The sequence below is a fragment of the Selaginella moellendorffii genome, unplaced genomic scaffold (genome assembly GCF_000143415.4).
Source record: "Selaginella moellendorffii unplaced genomic scaffold, v1.0 SELMOscaffold_77, whole genome shotgun sequence".
NCBI lineage: Eukaryota > Viridiplantae > Streptophyta > Lycopodiopsida > Selaginellales > Selaginellaceae > Selaginella > Selaginella moellendorffii.
In genome coordinates, this window is record NW_003314338.1 from 551,636 (window position 1) to 570,360 (window position 18,725).

The 18,725-nt window shown below is 41.0% G+C and overlaps 4 protein-coding genes across 4 annotated transcripts; 3 read left to right on the plus strand and 1 right to left on the minus strand.

The window, feature by feature from the left end:
• Window positions 1-4,682: 4,682 nt before the first annotated feature.
• LOC9642905 (importin beta-like SAD2) lies at window positions 4,683-9,464 on the minus strand. The gene is made up of 22 exons (XM_024660730.1): window positions 9,296-9,464; window positions 9,051-9,183; window positions 8,904-8,991; window positions 8,493-8,651; window positions 8,271-8,433; window positions 8,025-8,209; window positions 7,806-7,973; window positions 7,612-7,757; window positions 7,414-7,534; window positions 7,181-7,361; window positions 6,967-7,126; window positions 6,871-6,912; window positions 6,699-6,817; window positions 6,444-6,642; window positions 6,262-6,393; window positions 6,086-6,189; window positions 5,855-6,034; window positions 5,663-5,802; window positions 5,460-5,608; window positions 5,266-5,399; window positions 5,076-5,199; window positions 4,683-5,014 (listed from the first exon to the last, which is right to left on the minus strand). Exons 1-22 carry the CDS (start codon window positions 9,383-9,385, stop codon window positions 4,845-4,847), a joined length of 3,087 nt encoding a protein of 1,028 aa, XP_024516498.1. The 5' UTR covers window positions 9,386-9,464; the 3' UTR covers window positions 4,683-4,844.
• On the plus strand, window positions 9,464-10,750 carry LOC9642906 (50S ribosomal protein L27, chloroplastic). The gene is made up of 3 exons (XM_002986841.2): window positions 9,464-9,567; window positions 9,923-10,053; window positions 10,141-10,750. The coding sequence occupies exons 1-3, from the start codon at window positions 9,501-9,503 to the stop codon at window positions 10,708-10,710; spliced, it is 768 nt and encodes a 255-aa protein (XP_002986887.2). The 5' UTR covers window positions 9,464-9,500; the 3' UTR covers window positions 10,711-10,750.
• Window positions 10,751-10,906: 156 nt separating this feature from the next.
• Window positions 10,907-13,115, plus strand: LOC9642456 (pentatricopeptide repeat-containing protein At3g09040, mitochondrial). Its single transcript, XM_024660731.1, has 2 exons — window positions 10,907-12,190; window positions 12,248-13,115. Exons 1-2 carry the CDS (start codon window positions 10,924-10,926, stop codon window positions 13,069-13,071), a joined length of 2,091 nt encoding a protein of 696 aa, XP_024516499.1. The 5' UTR covers window positions 10,907-10,923; the 3' UTR covers window positions 13,072-13,115.
• A 3,972-nt stretch (window positions 13,116-17,087) lies between these two features.
• Window positions 17,088-18,515, plus strand: LOC9642457 (molybdate transporter 1). Its single transcript, XM_002986843.2, has one exon. The coding sequence runs from the start codon at window positions 17,097-17,099 to the stop codon at window positions 18,450-18,452; it is 1,356 nt and encodes a 451-aa protein (XP_002986889.1). The 5' UTR covers window positions 17,088-17,096; the 3' UTR covers window positions 18,453-18,515.
• The last annotated feature ends 210 nt before the right edge of the window (window positions 18,516-18,725 follow it).

Genomic DNA, 18,725 nt, shown 5'->3' on the forward strand with positions numbered 1-18,725 from the left:
ACTTGACCTAGTCGTCCCGCAGCGAGGAATGCTACTACAATGCTATTACAATGCCACTACATGCAAGTAGACTAACTTTACTATCGACCAATTTAGGGTTAATCATCATTTAACCAAGCAACTTCGTAAACACCCCAAAAAAAATTAAGCATTATAACCCAAGCCTTCTAATAACAAGCCTAGACAAAATGGTTTAGTGCTTCACCACTATCCATCCCATGACTCACCATTTGTAAAACCATCATTCTCAACATGCATTAAGGGAAGGACTCTTAATTGCATGACGTGAACATAAGCAATGAGTCACACCTTGTTGCAAATCATCTCTCCAAAAAGAGAAAATGATTTATGTGTTTGATCTTTCGTCCTTAGTGATTCTCTTTTCAATCTCAACTTGATTAAACCTTAAACTTGCATTTGTATTGCCTTCAGTCTAATCTAAGAAAAGTTTATGAGAGAGCACAACAATGACTACTTGAACCAATAAACTATTCCCTACAGTCTTGATTGACCTACTTGTAATCATGCCTAGGAAGGATTCATTAGTGCTATGCTAAATAACTACAGACTACCCTATTTGCCACTCATAATAAACCCATGGAGGTTTATTTTTACCCACGGTATATAGAACAACTCATAGAACCACCGATAGACTAACATTAATCCTACCAACTCAAAGTCTAACCTTGAGTTGCTAATATACTTCACTCACGAGCGTAAGCGCAAAATCATGTAAATGGAACATCTCAAATCCATCCTATGAGCCTAAGAGCAAGTTCATAATATGGTATAAAACGGTAATCAAAATCCATACCCAAGGAACAATTGCAAAGCCTTTGCGTCTAAATGTATACCCACTCAAATCATCATTTTCATTTTTGGCAACGAGACTAGTTGCCCAATCTCATTGGATAGTACTCACTGAAATGTATCCTCTAAGAAAAGCCCAAACCCTTCCAAGTAAAGAAACCAAATCTATCAGTAAGGTTTAGATAAACTATTGTAAATAAGCAGTTAAAGTTGTTTACACGGTCACGCCCTTTTATAGAATAAAGAACATTGACAAAGAGGTAGGTGATGTGACTAGTTAACTACTCTATGACTAAAGATTTCACCATACACATGAAGTGCCGAAGTTAATCTACCTATACTGGCCCAAAGTTAAAGACCAATAGATTGACAATATCAAAGTTAAAGACAATGGTATCTTAGAAACTTAATTATCAATGAATAAATCTTAGATTAAAACACAAAAGTATTCTAAGTAAGTATCATCCGATAAACCAGTATTATAGTATAAAATCCACCAAAATCACTATTGTTGGAAAACATAGGATTCATCATCTAACAAAATTCAATAGTAAGTGTATTATTAATAAAACTCAATGATAAAACTTAACTATCAAAGATTTTAGATAGCATGCTAAACAACTTATAAAAGACAATTAAAAGAACACAAAGTATCATTGATTGGCAAACACAATGCTTGCAAATGTATCACTTAAAGAAAATAACATTCTAATTTATTAAAACTAACTCAAGCAACAATCAACAAAACATAATGAATATGGTAAGACCAATAAACACTCATTCATGCTAACTATCATACTAGCTAATTTGAATAGATCCCAGTTAACAATACCAAGGAACTAGAGTTGCTCAAACAAGAATCAACAACATCCTACTGATATTTCAAACTCAAGAGACTAATTTAAGGCAAACCACAAAAATATATGGTAATGCGAAAAGCCAAAATATTTTACTTTATGGTTTTTACCCTTTATCCTATGGTGATTTACTTGAAGTAGAACCTAAATCCTCCATATACCACATGTCACATGCCATGTGTCCCAGAGATAAAACCCAAGCTTTAGGGCCTTGGTCCACTGAATGAAGGAATGGAGCCAACTCCTAAGCATGAAGCCAATGAGCAAAAGAACTGGAGTATGGAGTGACTTCCAACTGTTCAGCCCAAGGAGTGAAAGGACAAGAACGTAGAGCAACTTGGAATAGTCCTAGAGTATCTAGCATCCTAATGCCAAAACCAACATGCAAAACAAAGTTAAATGGAGTTTGGCACTATTTCAGCATACTGGTGGTCTAATACGAGGATATAAGTACTCCACCAACTAACATGGTATAGAACTTGGGTTTAGACTCAAGCCGGACATTAAACAAAGATAGGCATGCAAGTAGAAACTAAGCTATTCCTCAGGTTAGTCAGCCATGCCCATCCTTACTATACATTTGTGTTTAGTATAGTAAACACTATACTAAACTGTTTTTAGTATAGTTTAGTAAAAACTATACTATACTATACTATACTATATAGTAAAAACTATATAGGGGGGTTATAGGGGTAACCTATAACCCCCCTCCCCCTCTTGAGGAATGCATGTTTTGGACTTTCACCCTTTAGCCATCTTTAGTACTAGGAAGTCTTTGGGACTAACTCAAAATTTACTAAATATGGAATATCTCTAGATTGCGAATTTGGACACGAGATTAGCACCATTGTGTTTAGGACAATCTCTATATTCCATAGATATGCCAAATGAGAAAATCTAGACACTTTCCATAAATAACAATTAGGACCAAATGGTATTATATAAGGTGCATGATAATAAAGGTGTTTGGCAGACACAGTAATCTACTATCTGGCAAATATTGAGGGACTAAATTCAATATTGTGGGGGTTCCCAACACTAGTAAATGCAAATCCAACTTCATGAATTTCTCATCACTGTGTCAAGTATGCTTGACTTAATAACAACATAGGATTTCCTTCCTTAGTGCCTTTCCAGTCTAAGTGCATATATGATAACTAGTTTCTCAAATAGCTTAGGTGGAAACTAATAAAGGATCTAGCAATACTGACATTTTACCGCCGTGGCAAAATAGTTACAGATCAGTCTATTCACCACTTTTTACAAACTTAGGGGAGGTTTACTTTTATTTACGGTAACATGGAATAACTCATGGTAACCACCAATATACCAATATTAATTCTGCCAACTTATAATGTAACCTTAAGTTGTTAATGTGCCTTATCCATGAGCCTTAGCACAAACTCGTATAAATGGAACATATTACATCCATCCTATGAGCCCAAGCGAAAGCTCATATAATATAACCAAAATCCATACCTAAAAGACACATCCGAAGCTATAACAATCAAATATGTATCCATTTAAATCATTGTTTTCATCTATGTGTATGCAGTGAAATTAATTGCCCAATCTCATTAGATAACACTCACTGAAATATATTCTCTAATGCCAAATGTAGCATATGTGGTTTTCACATTTTATCCTTTAGTGATTTACCATAGGATAACCATGGAATAGAATTTAAACCCTTGGATACGTGGCCAAAAGCAACAAAGTGAAACCTAAGTTTCAGGGACTTGGGCCTCTAAATAAAGGTACAAAGTCAAACTCCTAAGCAAAGTTAGTCTTTGGGACAATCACAAAAATTTATTAAATATAGAATAGTGTTAAATTGCAAATCTAGATATAAGAACAACACCATTGTGTTTAGGATAATTTCTACATTTCATAAATATGCCTCACTAGTAGATGCAACCACTTTCCATAAATAGCCAATAAAACCGTGAGATTGTTATGATAAGTTATTATCTAACGAATATTTAAGGACTAAGCTCAATATTGTGGGGTTCTTGTTAACACAATGCAAAACAAAGTAAAAGAGAACTAACAAACTAGGCCAAATATACTTTGTTAAATAGACATTTGGAAATTCCTTCCTTATGCTCGTCTGGCTAAGTATAAATGCTAAATTGAATTTACTAACACTTCAACAAAAGGGACTGATAAAGGGTCTAGCAATGCCGATTTCCTACTATTGTGGTAGTAAGGAATAAATATCTGAAAGGACTTGCTGATAGATAACTTTCCATACCCACAATCATATTTGCAACAAAGCATCATCATAATCATTAGCATGTCCAAATGCACTTTTGAAGATGTCTAGAAGAAGACTCTAATTCATATGAGTAACTACACTTAAATGATTGTACCACTGCAATATTGTCCCTTAGAGACATATAAGAAACTCATGCAAATGCCAGGCATTATCTTAAGAATGATAGGTAGCTGTCACTGTAAAGTAGTCAAATCAATAATATATTTCATCTCAAGACTCCTATAGAAGAACTTTAGTTAATCACGAGGATTTATATTGTGAATATTGCTATCAACTCAGTCTTACAACTGTATGGTATTGAGTAATTGCACCAATTATTACTCCAAAGTCAAAGGAGGAAGAGGTTACTACTTTGCCATGGAGATGAGAAAAACAAAAGAGAAGAAATAGAAAAATAATAAAAGAGATCTAAATAATGTAAAAGTTAAATTTAAACTAAAATCATAAATTTAAGCACTCTTTAAAGACAATTAAAACTACCTCTCAACTCTACTAATTTGAGTGTATGGAATACAGAAATATGTATACATAATTAGTCTAAAATCATAATTTCTATATAGGAGTGACTAGTTTGGATTGAAACCAATTTGATGGATATCAAAATCCCACTTTGTTAAAATAAATATATGGCATTGTAATTATATATTTAAGTCTCACACTTTTAATTAAATTACTATAGTTTTTAATACATTTATAACTTAAATTATTAATTTATTAATATTATTAATAATATTATATTTAAGAAAATTTACTTTTACTCAAACAACCAAAACTTCTCCTCAATATACAAAAGAATTTATAGAAGCCGACAGCTTGAGAAATCACAAGCACCCTCCCCCAAAAAAAGGCCTTATTGTAGCTCTCTTTTTTCCTCTTCCCCTCTTCGAAGTATATGGAATTTACTTCCACTCACCAACAACCTTCAAGGAGGAGTTTTGAGCCATCTCCTTCTCGATCTCTTTCCTCCGAACCTCTGCATATTGCTCCACGCCGTGAGCCATGGCCTGGTGCTGGAAGTCGAGCGATCTCGACAGCGCTTGGAACCGGGCGGGATCACAAGCCGATATAGCTGGAAAACATAGAGCAAAACATTTCTACATGAGCGCTCGAAAGCGAAAAAGCTAGCATACCTTTTATGATGTCTGCGAAGAATATGAACGGGTCTACGTTATCAATGGCCGCTTGAAACTCTTCGTCGTCGATAAAGTCATCGTCGCTGTCGTCATCGTCGTCTCTAGGCTGGAAAGATTTTGCCTGGCGAGAAAGAAAAAATAAAAGCACTTAGATCTATCTAAACAGGTAAAAGAAAATCTATACGACCTGCGATGCTAGCTGTTGTAGCTTCTCGTTGTTCACTTCATCAGGGTCATCGTCGTCCCCGAGCTCTTTGTCCCAGTCCTCTTCGCCCGACTCCCAGCCATCCATGTCGCCGTTCTCCGTCTCTTTCGCGTTTTCTAGATCACGGGAGTTTTGTTGATAAAAATGATCAAACAAATTGAAAGCTTTCTAGTTACCTGCAACCTGGTCCTTGTATGCAATGAGCAGTCTGAGAACAGCTCTGAAAATTTGATCTAGCCCCGATTGAAGTTCTGCTGGCAATGCTGAACCGGGCAAACTAAGTACCGATGCCAATCCCAAGACGCAGACTTTCTTGTCATGTTCCCTGTAAGCTTCCGACAATTAGTTTCAATACCCAATCGCGTAAGGAAAAGAATACCGTCTGAAATGAGCCGGTAGCCCGCTCCTCTTGACAGCATAGAGCATTTGGAACCAAGACTGGAAAACACTGGTGGTTAACCTTAACTTCTGGAGGACGTTGAGGCATAATGCTGGATTGTAATAGAGAGCATTTGCAACCTGCACAAGTGAATACGATAAGTCTGTTATCTGGAAAGAGTGCGCAAGTTACCACTTCTATAAGTAGATCTTTAAGACCGTTTTTTGTAGTCGTACCATATCTATCGAGGCTTATTTTAAGGTAAGGCTCAACCCACTCATCAACCCGACCTTTGCAATTTTGAAGAACGGATTCAATAAGTTTTGGTGCGGCTATAATGTCGGAATCATCCAGCTTCTCGTCAGACATTACCTATAAGAATGGACAAAGAAAATGAGTAAGCGGCAGTTGAGTTATGCATACCATCGATAAGGCCTTGAACAAGCTTTGTTGATAATCAGGAGACTTGCATGTCAAAAAGTGCTCCGTGCTTCTTGATATGTAATTGTCGAGTGGGACGAGTATGTCTACAAGAAAGAATCGGAGTACAGGAGAAAAAAAAGATTAATAATGGATAAAAAAAACATAATCAAACTTACTCTCGAAGTAGTCTACTGCCCACTCATTCAATGCCTCCATGATAAGAGGCCAGAGAGTCCACATTTCCAAGGATATTGAAGGCGAATAATACGTCATGTACGACACAATCTCCAGTACTTCCTCAAAAACATCTGGAGCATATTGCGTTAAAAACAGACATAGAGTGCCTTCAGAACTTCACCTTGTCCATCAGTAGTTAACATCTTCCGCATGATAGGAAGTAAGGTTGGTTCCATCTGCGGGAAAAGGTGTGGCAGAGCACTAACCGATTCGAGAATTGTCCCAATGGCTCTTAAACAGCCCATGGCAGCGAGTGCTCCCGAGTCATCGTCATCCTCATCGGTCTCTGAGGACTGCAAGCACTTCCAAAAGGCGGCCGCCTGTCATGGAAAAACGGAAACGATGAGAAAATCCGCTGCTAGAGTTTAGACAGTACCAGATTCTGGCATAAACCAAGAGCGTAAGGTGCCATCTCTTCGCCAAACTTGTTCACGATGGTCTCCAGAGTGAACACAAGATCCTCGTTCTCAACCTCGTTCATCAACTTAAAGAACTCTGGAAAGAAGAACTGAAGTTAGAAAGAATTTCAAGAGTGTACATGCACTTGCCATCCAAAAGTTGAGGTAAGATTGCCCGAATCTCCCCAAGATCTGCCAAGAAAAAAGATTCAAGAACAAGGATAACAACTCGTGATCTGGAGTTACCTTGAGATGCTTCGACAAAGGACCTGAGAGCGATCACAGAATCTACGCGCACTGGAAGGTCGGGATCTTTCAGAGCACATACAACACTTCGTAAAGCTGTCGTAAAATTTGCAGGATTAGCAAAGGTGATACGCGCATATTGTCCAGAAACCCACGCAGCCTGTAATAAATGATGAAGTTACTGACTGTCAAACAATTGAAGATGTTCCTCTACCTTGGCTCTCAAATGACCAGCGGGACTGTTAAATTCTGGGTAGACATGCTGAACGAGCATTTGCTCCAGCTGATGCTTGTAAGGAGAGATTTGCTTGAGCCGATCGCTCAAGGATCCGACAGCCAAGAGGGCGCCATCCTTTTGTCTGTATGGCTTTTGATTTGCGGGGGCGGCATCATATCTGTCCAAAATATGCATGTCAGTACATTACATATATGAACAAATAAAGACACCTGTTAAAAACCTCTACGACAAACTGCAAAAACTTTTGTAGATGTTCTTTACGCCTTCTAAAAAGCTCCAAAATAAAGTTTTGTGCAGCAGTTCGAGGGCTGTATAAATCTTCGATTATATCTGCGAAGTGGACAAAAAAGAAGGAAAAAAAATCAAGGAACAGAAGAAACAAGCAAAAGTAATGACGAGATGCATACCATATCCTTTTCTCACATACTCATGAGGGTCGTCTCTCCAAAGTTGCTCGTCAATCGAGTTAAAGCACATGAGAGGAAAGATAATCTCGAACAGTATTAAGTCGAGTTGAGGCTTCATCTGTTGGTATGTTTGAGGTTTGGACACGCTGTCAAACAAATAAAACGTGAGATGGCATTGAAGCACAAACTCTTACCATGTGGAAAGATATTGAAGAGAAAGGTTTAAAACTCTATCCGTCAAATACTCGCCCCGCTTGTAGACGCCCAAAAGATTCATGTAAGACTGCAGAAACTTGTCAGCAAAGTGTGTCTGGAACATTTCTGAGAAGTCCGAGCACTTGGATGATTTTGGATCACCAAAGCTGCAAAAGAAAACCCGCCTTAGAGACAAAACCACACGCTAAAAAACTTACCGATTATATAGCCGGTTCACAATGTGCAGAGTCCACTTCTTCACTTTCCACCATCCCCACGACTTACGCATCTCTAGATCGGCTGGCTGGCCCTCCGAAGGAACAGGTCTCTCGACAAGATTAAGGAAGCAGGTCATCCATCCCGTACACGTATTTAGATTACATAGAATGGGTGGAATATCTAGCTGCAAGATTGAAACCGTAAAGATCAGTCACGAAAAGGCGTGAAAGAAAGAAATCACATACATATGTTGACGACCAAAAGATCTTGCAGATGAGCTTGATAAGGTCCGCAACCTCAATGGGAGGATTTGGTAACGAAATAAGATACTTCAGGATCTCTAAGAGCACTGGAAACATTGTGTCAAAAATCGCGTTGATAGGCATTCGATCACTATCCTCTTTAAACCTTGACAAGCAAAGAGAGGAGCGTAAGTTTCTAAAACTCTTGACATGATACTTTCTTACTCGTATTTCCGTGTAAGGATCCGCAATGCGTGCAATGCACCGTTGATCCGTTGTTGATCCTGAGACTTTAGATTACTATCGATCCCCGGTACGAGGGAGGGCCAGCGGTCGGGAAAATCACAGTGCACCATTGTTTTCAAGCATTCGGCAAGCTGGACCCTGTTCATATACGCAACCATTAAACAAATCTCATTCAAGCGCACTGAAAAAGCAAAGCTTTTCCCATTAAAGAACAGAGAAATAAAAACGAAAGAAACTATTCAAGCATGGACGAAGAACTACATAGAAGAAAAAGGAAGAACTAGTACAGACCTTATACAAGCATGAACGAAGAACTAGTGAACCATTCAAGAATACATCGAGCAAAAGGAAGATCGAGCAAACCATTTTTTCGAAGAACTAGTTACAGACCTCAAGAGAGATGGAACGTGAATGAGGGCCTCGAGAATGTTGTTGCGTATGGTGTTCCTATCGGTCTCGGATAGCTTGGGAAGATGGCCTGGAAAAGCAAAAACAAAGCTTTCTATGCTTTTGATCGACTCCTCGCACATCACGTACCATCTCGAGGACTCCACTCGCGAGAGAGCACATTCTTGAAATAAATACTCGCAATCTGGCGCACGGAGAGCTCCAAATTCGTCGAGACGATAATCTGTAGCAGTCGCACCAAATGCCCCTCGGCGAGCTCACACTGCGAGGAAAAAGGAATTCCATTCACATCAGCGCTTCATCCGATCGGATCTAAGACAGAGAGAAGAAGACTGACTGATCGAGCTCTCGATCAAACGATCGATCGCCATTACCTGCTTGAGGCGCTCCTCACCAGCTTTTCTTTCATCGAGGTTCCGGCTGAGAGCTAGCTGCAAGACGGCGACGAGCGACTGGACATCCATTCCCAGTCGTGCGTAGAGCGCCGGGCCAAAACCCTAGCGCCTCCAACGCAATTTCTGCCCCACTCTAGGGTTTAGGGCTCCTCTTCTCTCTCTCTCTCTCTCACACGGGCGAGACATGGCGGCATTGGCACGGCGCTGCGGCATCTTCCAGCAGCTCGCGGCGCGATCTTCTCCTCCTATCGGTTCGTGATCCTAGTCGTGGCAGATTCACCAGGTCTTAGAATATTTTCAAGCTGAGGATCAGTGCGATGTCGCTCGCGATCGATCTTTGTGCCTTGCGCTGTATGCTTGATTGCATTTCGGGATTTCGGGTCTTCGTGTGAGAGGAGAGTTTTTCTTGCTGAGGATCAAAGTTTTGTCTTTGTGGCATTTTTTATTCGTTCCTTGCGCTACATGCATTTGTTTGTTCTTGTTACTTCGCTGTTTTGGTGGTCAGTGTGTGAATTTATAGTCGTGGAAAGTTTCTGTGGGAAAACTTGTCGTTCGTTCTCTTACTCGTTCTTTCAATCTCGCTGAGCGTGTTTTTCCTTCTTCCAGATTTTGATCCACAGGCTAGAGCGCTACCACTTCTCTTCAAGAGATGGGCCACGAAGAAGGCCGGTGGGTCTACGGACAATGGCAAGGATTCCAAGCCAAAGTACCTGGGTTTGAAGAAGTCTGGTGGAGAGGTATGCCGTTCTTCACGCTTCTCTAGATGAATTCTTTCAGGTTTAGCGAGCTTTCGTTGACACGGGTTTTTTTTCTTGGACGATCAGAAAGTTATTCCTGGGAACATCATCGTTCGTCAGCGAGGCACGCGATTCCATCCCGGTGACTTCGTTGGCATGGGCCGTGACAGAACCATCTACGCGCTCATCGAAGGCACAGTCAGATTCGAGATGAACAAGAAGACCCAGCGAAAGTGGATTCACGTAGACCCGGCCAATCCACCACCTCTTCATCCGCTCTTCCTCAAGCCGGAGGAGATCGTGAAGCCCAAGCCGAGGAAAGTGAGAGTCCAGTCCAAGCAGCAGAAGATGAAGTGGTGGAAGCAGGAGCACACTGGTCCCGGGCCGACCGAGAAACGAACGCTCCCAGCGCTGTGCCTGCTGGATCCATCAGCAACACCAGCGGATCCGGGTGACGCTCCTCGGAAGCCAGCGACTAGAATGGCTCGTAGAGCGGCTCTTGCGAAGAAGAGGATCCGCTCCAGAGAATTCAACGCCAAGAGACTGGAGAAGGGTACTCACAAGGTCTCTAAACCGGAGGAGAGGATCGTTAAGGCAGTGGAGAAAAGCACTAAGGCAGGAGGGAAGAACACTAAGACAGAGAAACTCCCGGCTTAGCAGCAGCTCCTGGCATCGATGTGAACTATCTTCTTAGCTAGGCTGGCGTCGTCTCTGGAGGGATTGGATCAGCTCGACTCCACAGCTTTTGCTTCGCTTCTTTCCAAATGCGGGGCTACCGGGGACCTGGCACAGGCAAAGCGTCTCCATGCTCGGCTCGCGAGATATCCCAGATGGGAGCTCGACACCTTTGTGGGAAATCACGTCGTCAAGATGTACGCGAGCTGTGGCAGCGTGGAAGATGCAAAGGCAGCGTTTGAAAGGATCCGGCCGCGCAATGTTTTCTCCTGGAACATCATGCTCTCGGCCTATGCCCAGAAGGGACACCTCCGCGAGGCAAGGGAGCTGTTTGACAAGATGGAGAAGAGGGACGTGGTTTCATGGACGACTTTGCTCAGTGGCTATGCTCAGATGGGGTATGTGGACGAGGCCAGGGGATTGTTCGACAGGATGAAGCAGCACAGTGGAGTGTCGTGGAGCTCGATGATTTCGGCTTATGCCCAGAACGGGTATCCCAGTGAAGCGCTGGAGATCTTCTGGGCGATGAGCCTGGAGGGTGTGAAGCCGAGGACGAGCACTTGGGTGTCCGTGATTGATTCGTGTGGCAGTGCTTTGGCTGTCAAGGATGGTGACGTGCTTCGCCAAGCTGTGAAAGACGCGGGGCTTGAAGGAGATGTCGTGGTCGGGACTGCTCTCGTCGATATGCTTGGGAAGTTTGGCAAGCCCGAGGAAGCCTGGCGGGTCTTCGCTGGGATTTCAGAGAAGAACACCATATCCTGGAATGCTATCATGTCGGCGTTCGCGCGGAATGATCGTTTCCAGGAGGCACTCCGGGTGTTCCAGACGATGTGCTTGGAAGGTGCCGAGCACGACAGTGTGACTTTTCTCAACGTTTTCAGCGTTTGCTCCAAAGCTCCCACACTGGCTTTCGAAGGTGAGTGCTGGTACCAGAGGCTTTTGGAAGCTGGTTTTGCATTCGACTGCTCTTTGGAGACTGCTGTGGTTAACATGTGTGTCAACTCCCGTAGGCTCGAGCAGGCATTTCGTGTATTCGACGGGATGATTCGAAAGAGTGCCGTGACATGGACGATTCTGCTAAGAGCTTGCGGCCAAAGTGGTGATGCGAGAAAGGCTCTCAAGATGCTGGCGCTCATGGACCAAGACGGAATTCCTCCGGACAAAATCGTTATTCTCAGCCTTTTGGAGTCTTGCAGCTCGAGCCTGAGCTTCGGCAGCGTGCAACGAGTCATCGAACTTCACAGAGATGTTGTCGAAGGTACCGGTTTTCATTCAGACTCTAAAGTTGGAACCGCGCTTATCATGCTCTATAGCAGGTGTGGGAGCTTGGAGCACGCAAAAGCGTCGTTCGATGGCATTGTTCGCGGCACTGTTGCTTCCTGGACTGCAATGATCGTGGCATACATCCAGAGTGGTGAGTGCCACAGCGCCTTGCAGCTCTTCAGCACAATGGACTTGGAAGGTATTCATCCGGACACCGTAACTTTTGGCTACGTTCTCAGCGTGTGTGCCAATGCAGGAGCTCGTCAACACGGGAAAGCAATACACTCGGCTATTTTCGAGGCTGGGATCGACACAAGCGGCGCACTGGGAATCGCCCTGGTGAAGATGTACGAGAGATGCGGCAGCGTGACTGAATCCACAAAGCTCTTCAAGGAGATGCCCGAGCGTTCTCCACACCGGCTGATAGCAGGCTTGCATTGCCAGCAGATGGACGAGAAAGAGGTGGAGGAGATGTTCCAGGCCATGGACTTGGAAGGCCGGAGTTTGGACAGGGAAGCCGCCATCGCCACCATCACCGCGTGCTGGCAGAGCTCCATCGCCAGGACGATCCACGCTCGAGTTCTGGAGTCCGAGTGGAGCCTCGACTCCAACTTAACGGCGGCGCTCATCAACATGCACGGGAAGTGTGGCAATCTCCGCGAGGCCAGGAGAGTTTTCGACGAGCTTGGCAGTGGCCGGGACAGTGTGTTGTGGACGAGCATCATGGCTGCGTACTCCCGCGACAGTGGTGCCAAGAGCTGTCAAGAGATCTTCGAGCTGTTTGGGATGATGAGCTTGGAGGGCGTGGCTCCCAGCGGTGTGAGCTTCATCATCGTGCTCACGACGTGCAGCCATGCCGGGATGCTGGGAAGAGCAGTGGAGTGCGTGAGGTGGATGATCCAGGATTTTGGAATGGAGGCTGGGGGTTACCATTTGGCGTGCGTGGTTGATCTGCTGGGACGCGCTGGTCGAGGTGATGATGCGGCAGAGGTTGTAAACAGGATGCTTGTAGAGAATAGAGCGGCATTGTCTTTGATGTATTTCGACACACTGGTAGAAGACAAAAAAAGCTTGCATTGATCAGTATTAAAAAAATCCCTATTTTGGGATTGTCTTTGATAGTATTTTAAGAATCAGAAAATTAGTACAGTACTTGTTTGTATATACAGAGATATCCTCAAAATGAGTCACAACGAAATACTCATTTTGGGCATTTACAAAATCTTTGGCGTTCTGCAACCATATGATGATTCAACAATGTTACATTTAGAAAAAAATTATGTTTATTTAATGAATTTTTCATTAAAAATTTAATTTTATAACATTTTGTGAGTGCTTCAGGTATGGAATTAAATACATTAATTGGGGTTTAGATTTTTACTTATTTACAAATTAGCATATTATCTAATTAAAGATAATATATATGTATATCTCTCTCTCTCTCTCTCTCTCTATATATATATTTATATTTATTTATTTATAAACCTTACATTATGCTTCTATTCAGAAGATGAAAAAGGTGATGATGATAAATCAAGATAAATATCTTTTACTAGATCAATTGTAGAGTACCACAAGAACTTAAAATTCCTATGGAACCACTAACATAATTGTTAACAATTATGATTGAAAAAAAACCCAAAACCATAATATAAGCATCAATTGACTATAGAATCTTGATGAATTTATTGCAATTCTATGCACAACCACTTAATGTTTGAACAAACTTCAAAGTTATAACTTTGAACTGAAGCAAAGGATTTCAAAGCCACTATTGTCCATAAAGCATCAATGCAACAAATAATACATCTATATTAAATTTCCCCACTAATAATTCTTCAAGACCATTGTTAAATCAGATTTATGACCACAAGTAAAACTTACTTTTACATCTTCCCTTTGGTCAACATTAAGAAATTGTGTTAACTCAAACTCATAACCTTTGTCCTTGTTCAATATTGTATATGGGATGTTAGATTCATTCTATTTGTCCTCTATATCTTTTTTCTATCTTCTTCAAACGAAAAAAATTTTTAAAGCATTAGTTTTGTTAAGACTTGCTACACTCATCTTTACTCCACCATTTATATTTAACTTCATTCCATTATTACATCCATTTAACCTTAATACATTAAAGGTAGATTTGCTATGTTCCTCCTCACTCCACAATTCATATTGTTATTCCTATCCTCTAAAGGAAAAAGAGTTTGAAGTTTTAGGGTGAAAAAGAAAAAGTAAAAGAATTTGAGGAAGAAATATTATGGAAAAAGAAAAAGTGGATAAAAAATCATCAAAAGAGGAATTTTTAGCAACTATCAATATACATCAGCCAGCACAAAATAAGCAAGAAATTCATGCCATGTAACCTCTTGAACACACAACTTAATATTTGAGATAAAAAAACAATATATAAACTCATCAACAACAATGATAAAGTAAAGGCTATTAGTGGCACTTATAATTTGGGATGTGCATTCAACTTGAAACTTTAACAAAAGTAACTCAGCTTTTGGAATAGAGGAATACTTAATATCAAAATTAATTAATAACTATTAATAAAATAAAAGTAAAATTTCCAATTTCATGCATATGCTCAACATCTAAATTAATATAAGGAAGATAGAAAATACTCAACTCAACACTATATTGAGAAGGAGAATCATAAAAGTCATAAATGATCAATGTGTAAAGAGAAGGAAATATTGCATATGACAAAAAAACACTAGAAACATAAAAAAGTGGCTCAAGTCAGGAAATAAAAAAAAATATTAGGAAACATTTGTCAAGAATCAAACTATATCATTCATAACTCTCCAATCAATGTTATAAACATTCTTCACATTAATGGTTTAGGGTTTAGGGTTTAGCAAAACACTAAGAAAAGAAAAAGCTTTGTAATCATATCCCATAGAATCTAAAGATAGCAATACAGTAAGGATGAGCACACCATCAATATGATTACACCTTATACCACTAAAAGCATAATTTAATAGAGTAACATCAGCAACCTTAAGTGACATACTTTTTAATCGATAGGAATAAAGAAATACAATGAAAATCAAAAGAAGAATAAATTTAAGCACAACAATAATTAGAATTCTAGATCTTGCAAAAAGCTAAAACAAACTTAGATCTAAAAGAGAAAGAAAAAAAGAAAATAAAAACCACAATCCTAAATACTAAAGCCAAATACTCTTAAAAAAATTTGCCTTCTAGAGATAAATTGCAATGCCCCTCCTAATGTGAATGTTTGGGGATATTAATTGAGGTTTAGAACCCTATTAGATAGACCAGATTTAGTTCTAATAGACAGTTTATATGCTATAGTTAGCGTATTATCTAGGCAAGGTAATATATGTATGTATATATATATATATATATATTTATTTATTTATAAACTTTATAGTTTTAAAAAAATGATATGCAAAAAATGCTAAAGTTAAAGCTATCTTAAAGGGTCTTTTGTTTTTAGGCTAAAATTTCACTACATATTTTTTCAGTTTAAAATTTAAAATATAAACTTCTACTACTTTTTGGTTTGCTTAAGCAAACCTATATGGTAGTGAATATACCTAGAATATGCTTGGATATTTTACGATATTTTACCATTTAATGGTTGTTATTCATTTAGATTAATTTTGTATTTATAATTTATAAATATGTTTATAATCTATAAACTTTTTTAAAACATTTATAGTATATTATTTTTTAATCTATCATCTAATTATTGATATGCAATAAGATTAGTCTTATGTTTATAAATTAAAAACACGCTTATAATTATAAATTTTATTTGATCAATTGGATTAATAAGTAAAAATAGCATTACCATTAAGCAAACCAAATGTTGCTAGATGCAATGCATAGCAATTTATTTTTAATAATCATTACATTTTTATAGTTATAGTTGTGTATAAAGTCTATATGGAAAAAGAAATTGTATTAAACAGAAGCAATGTTTTATTTTATTTGGGCCCTATTTAATTTAACCTAGGAATTAAATATTTACTTGAGAAAAAAAAATTATTGAGCTTATCCAATACTCTAATGAAATCATTTGGTAGATTGTAACACCATTCTTTTCTCCACGTTTATGTAATTATTCATTTAGTGGATGGTAATAAAAGTTGTAGCACCATTCTTTTCTCAAAATTTATGTAGTTCAAGTATTCTACAGTTCTTTTCTCAGAGTTATATAGTCCAAGTGTTCTACAGACTCCATTCAAACCCATGGAATTCATCAAATACGAAGTCCATAGTTTAGGATCAGCAACTCCCAATTGTGGCAATCATGAAAGGTTGTGGACAGAATTTGGAAGGTAAGCTTATTGTTTATGAGTGTATTATTCCTAAACATTAGAGTTCTGGGTAAATATGTTTCCTGTAAGAATTTTATGGTGACTCAACAATGCTACATTGCAACCACACGAAAATGAAGCGATTTAGCATTACATTAAGGCCATGTTTATCGCATAAAATTAGTGGTATCCTCAATGCAATGATGCAACAAAATGCCCATTCTGGGCATTTGCGGAGACCGGTAAGATTTCTATGACAACTTGACAATTGTACATGACAAGCACACCAACAATGAAGAGATTTAGCATTCCAAAGAGGACATGTTTCTTGGATTGCATTCATCCTCCTGGGAAAATTCATGCATTAGATTCTTACATTTTTCTTGCTTTTCCCATTCTGAATTGATCCCTGACAGGGCTGCGCCTATTTCTTCCTGCTGCTCTTGCCAGCGGCCTTGGCCTCCGCCTCGGCATCCGGCTTGTCCGCCTCCACAAATGCCCGGTTGAGCGAGTGCCAAAACTCCACCGCTCCATCGTCCCAAGGCTTCACTCCATAGATGAGACAGTCATGGTAGAAATTGGGCTTCCCTCCAGACGCGCCCATATGGGGCTTGGAATTGGGAGACGATTGCCAGACATAAAGCCCTTGCCAAGAAAGCACATTCGTTCTAGCCACGGCATATTCTGTTTGCCTGCTAGAATATGCTTTGACAGAGAGAGACTATTCCGTTTGTTTTGTCCAAGAATATGCTTAATTTGAAAATAAATATTCTTGAATATTTTTATCTCCAAGGGGCAAGCTAAGCTATGGCGATGGCGGCAGTGGCAGCGTCTCTCCGCGCAAATCTCCGCTGCAAGAGGCCATGGCAGGAGGCGAGCGGCGCGCTGGGCGACCTGGGCACATTCGTCCCGATCGTCGTGGCGCTAACCCTAGTGAGGGGCCTGGATCTCGGTACGTCGCTCATCGCCACCGGCCTTTACAACGTCGTCACCGGCGCGGTGTTTGGCGTGCCAATGCCCGTCCAGCCGATGAAATCCATCGCCGCGGTGGCCATCACGGAGGGCGATTGGTCGCTCAGCATTCCCCAGGTCATGGCCGCGGGGCTGTGCGTTTCCGGGATCGCTTTCTTCCTCGGGATCACTGGGCTCATTCGAGTCGTGGCGTGGATCGTACCCCTGCCGGTGGTGCGAGGGATCCAGCTCGCGCAGGGGCTCTCCTTCGCGATCACTGCCGTGAAGTATGTGCTCCAGGAACAGGATTTCTCCAGAGGGAAGGCTACCGGGGACAGGCCTTGGCTGGGACTGGATGGGATCCTGGTCGCTCTCGCTGCTCTGGGATTCATCGTTCTTGCCAATGGATCCGGGCAAGGCGTCGAGAATTCACAGCGTGGTGATGATCAAGATCAAGAGGCCGGTGACGAAGAAGAACACGTCGAAAGCTCATCGCCCACCACCTTTGCGACGAGGATTCCAACCGCGCTGATCGTGTTCTTGGTCGGGATCCTCCTCGCAGCGGTGAGGAACCCGAGCATCTTCGATGCTCTTCGGCTGGGACCAAGCATCCCTCGCGTCACAAGGATCACTGGCGAAGACTGGAAGATTGGTTTTGTGCGAGGAGCGATCCCGCAGCTCCCTCTCACGATCCTCAACTCGGTGGTGGCGGTTTGCAAGCTCTCCAAGGATCTCTTCCCGGAGATGGAAGATCGCGTGTCGCCGACCAGGGTCTCGGTGAGCGTCGGGATCATGAACTGGATCGGGTGCTGGTTTGGAGCTCTCCCGGTTTGCCACGGCGCTGGGGGACTGGCCGGGCAGTATCGATTTGGAGCGAGCTCGGGAGCGTCAGTGGCGATGCTTGGAGCTGCCAAGCTTGTGCTTGGATTGCTGCTAGGGAGCTCTTTGATCAGGCTTCTAGACGCGTTTCCTATCGGGCTTCTGGGGATCTTGCTGCTCTTCTCAGGGGTGGAGCTCGCCATGGCTTGCCGGGATCAGACGAGCAGGCTGGATTCGTTTGTGATGCTCACCTGTGTGGCAGTGTCGCAGGGATCCAAGAGTCTTGCCACTGGTTGTGTGTGTTCTATACTTCTGTTTGTGTTGCTCAAGGTGAGAGATGTGGTGTTTTGGAGGCGTCTCTCTACTAGGAGCGATCTACAGCCACTGCTGTAAAGCCTGTCAAAATAATTATGATATAATTATATTTCACTTATAAACAAATTTATTTTTTCCTTGTCAATCATCCCAATAATAAATGTAAATAACCTGGTTTTCTTATTATATTTAAACTTTTATAAAAAATAATTTCTTGTGATATTATGTAATCATTTTAAATATTTCTTTTTCTTTCCTTTTTCTATATTCATTATAAATTTTATTAATATTTACTAAATTTCTTACTTCAGTTATATATGAATTTTTATCACTTTTTTTTCAACCTTATAA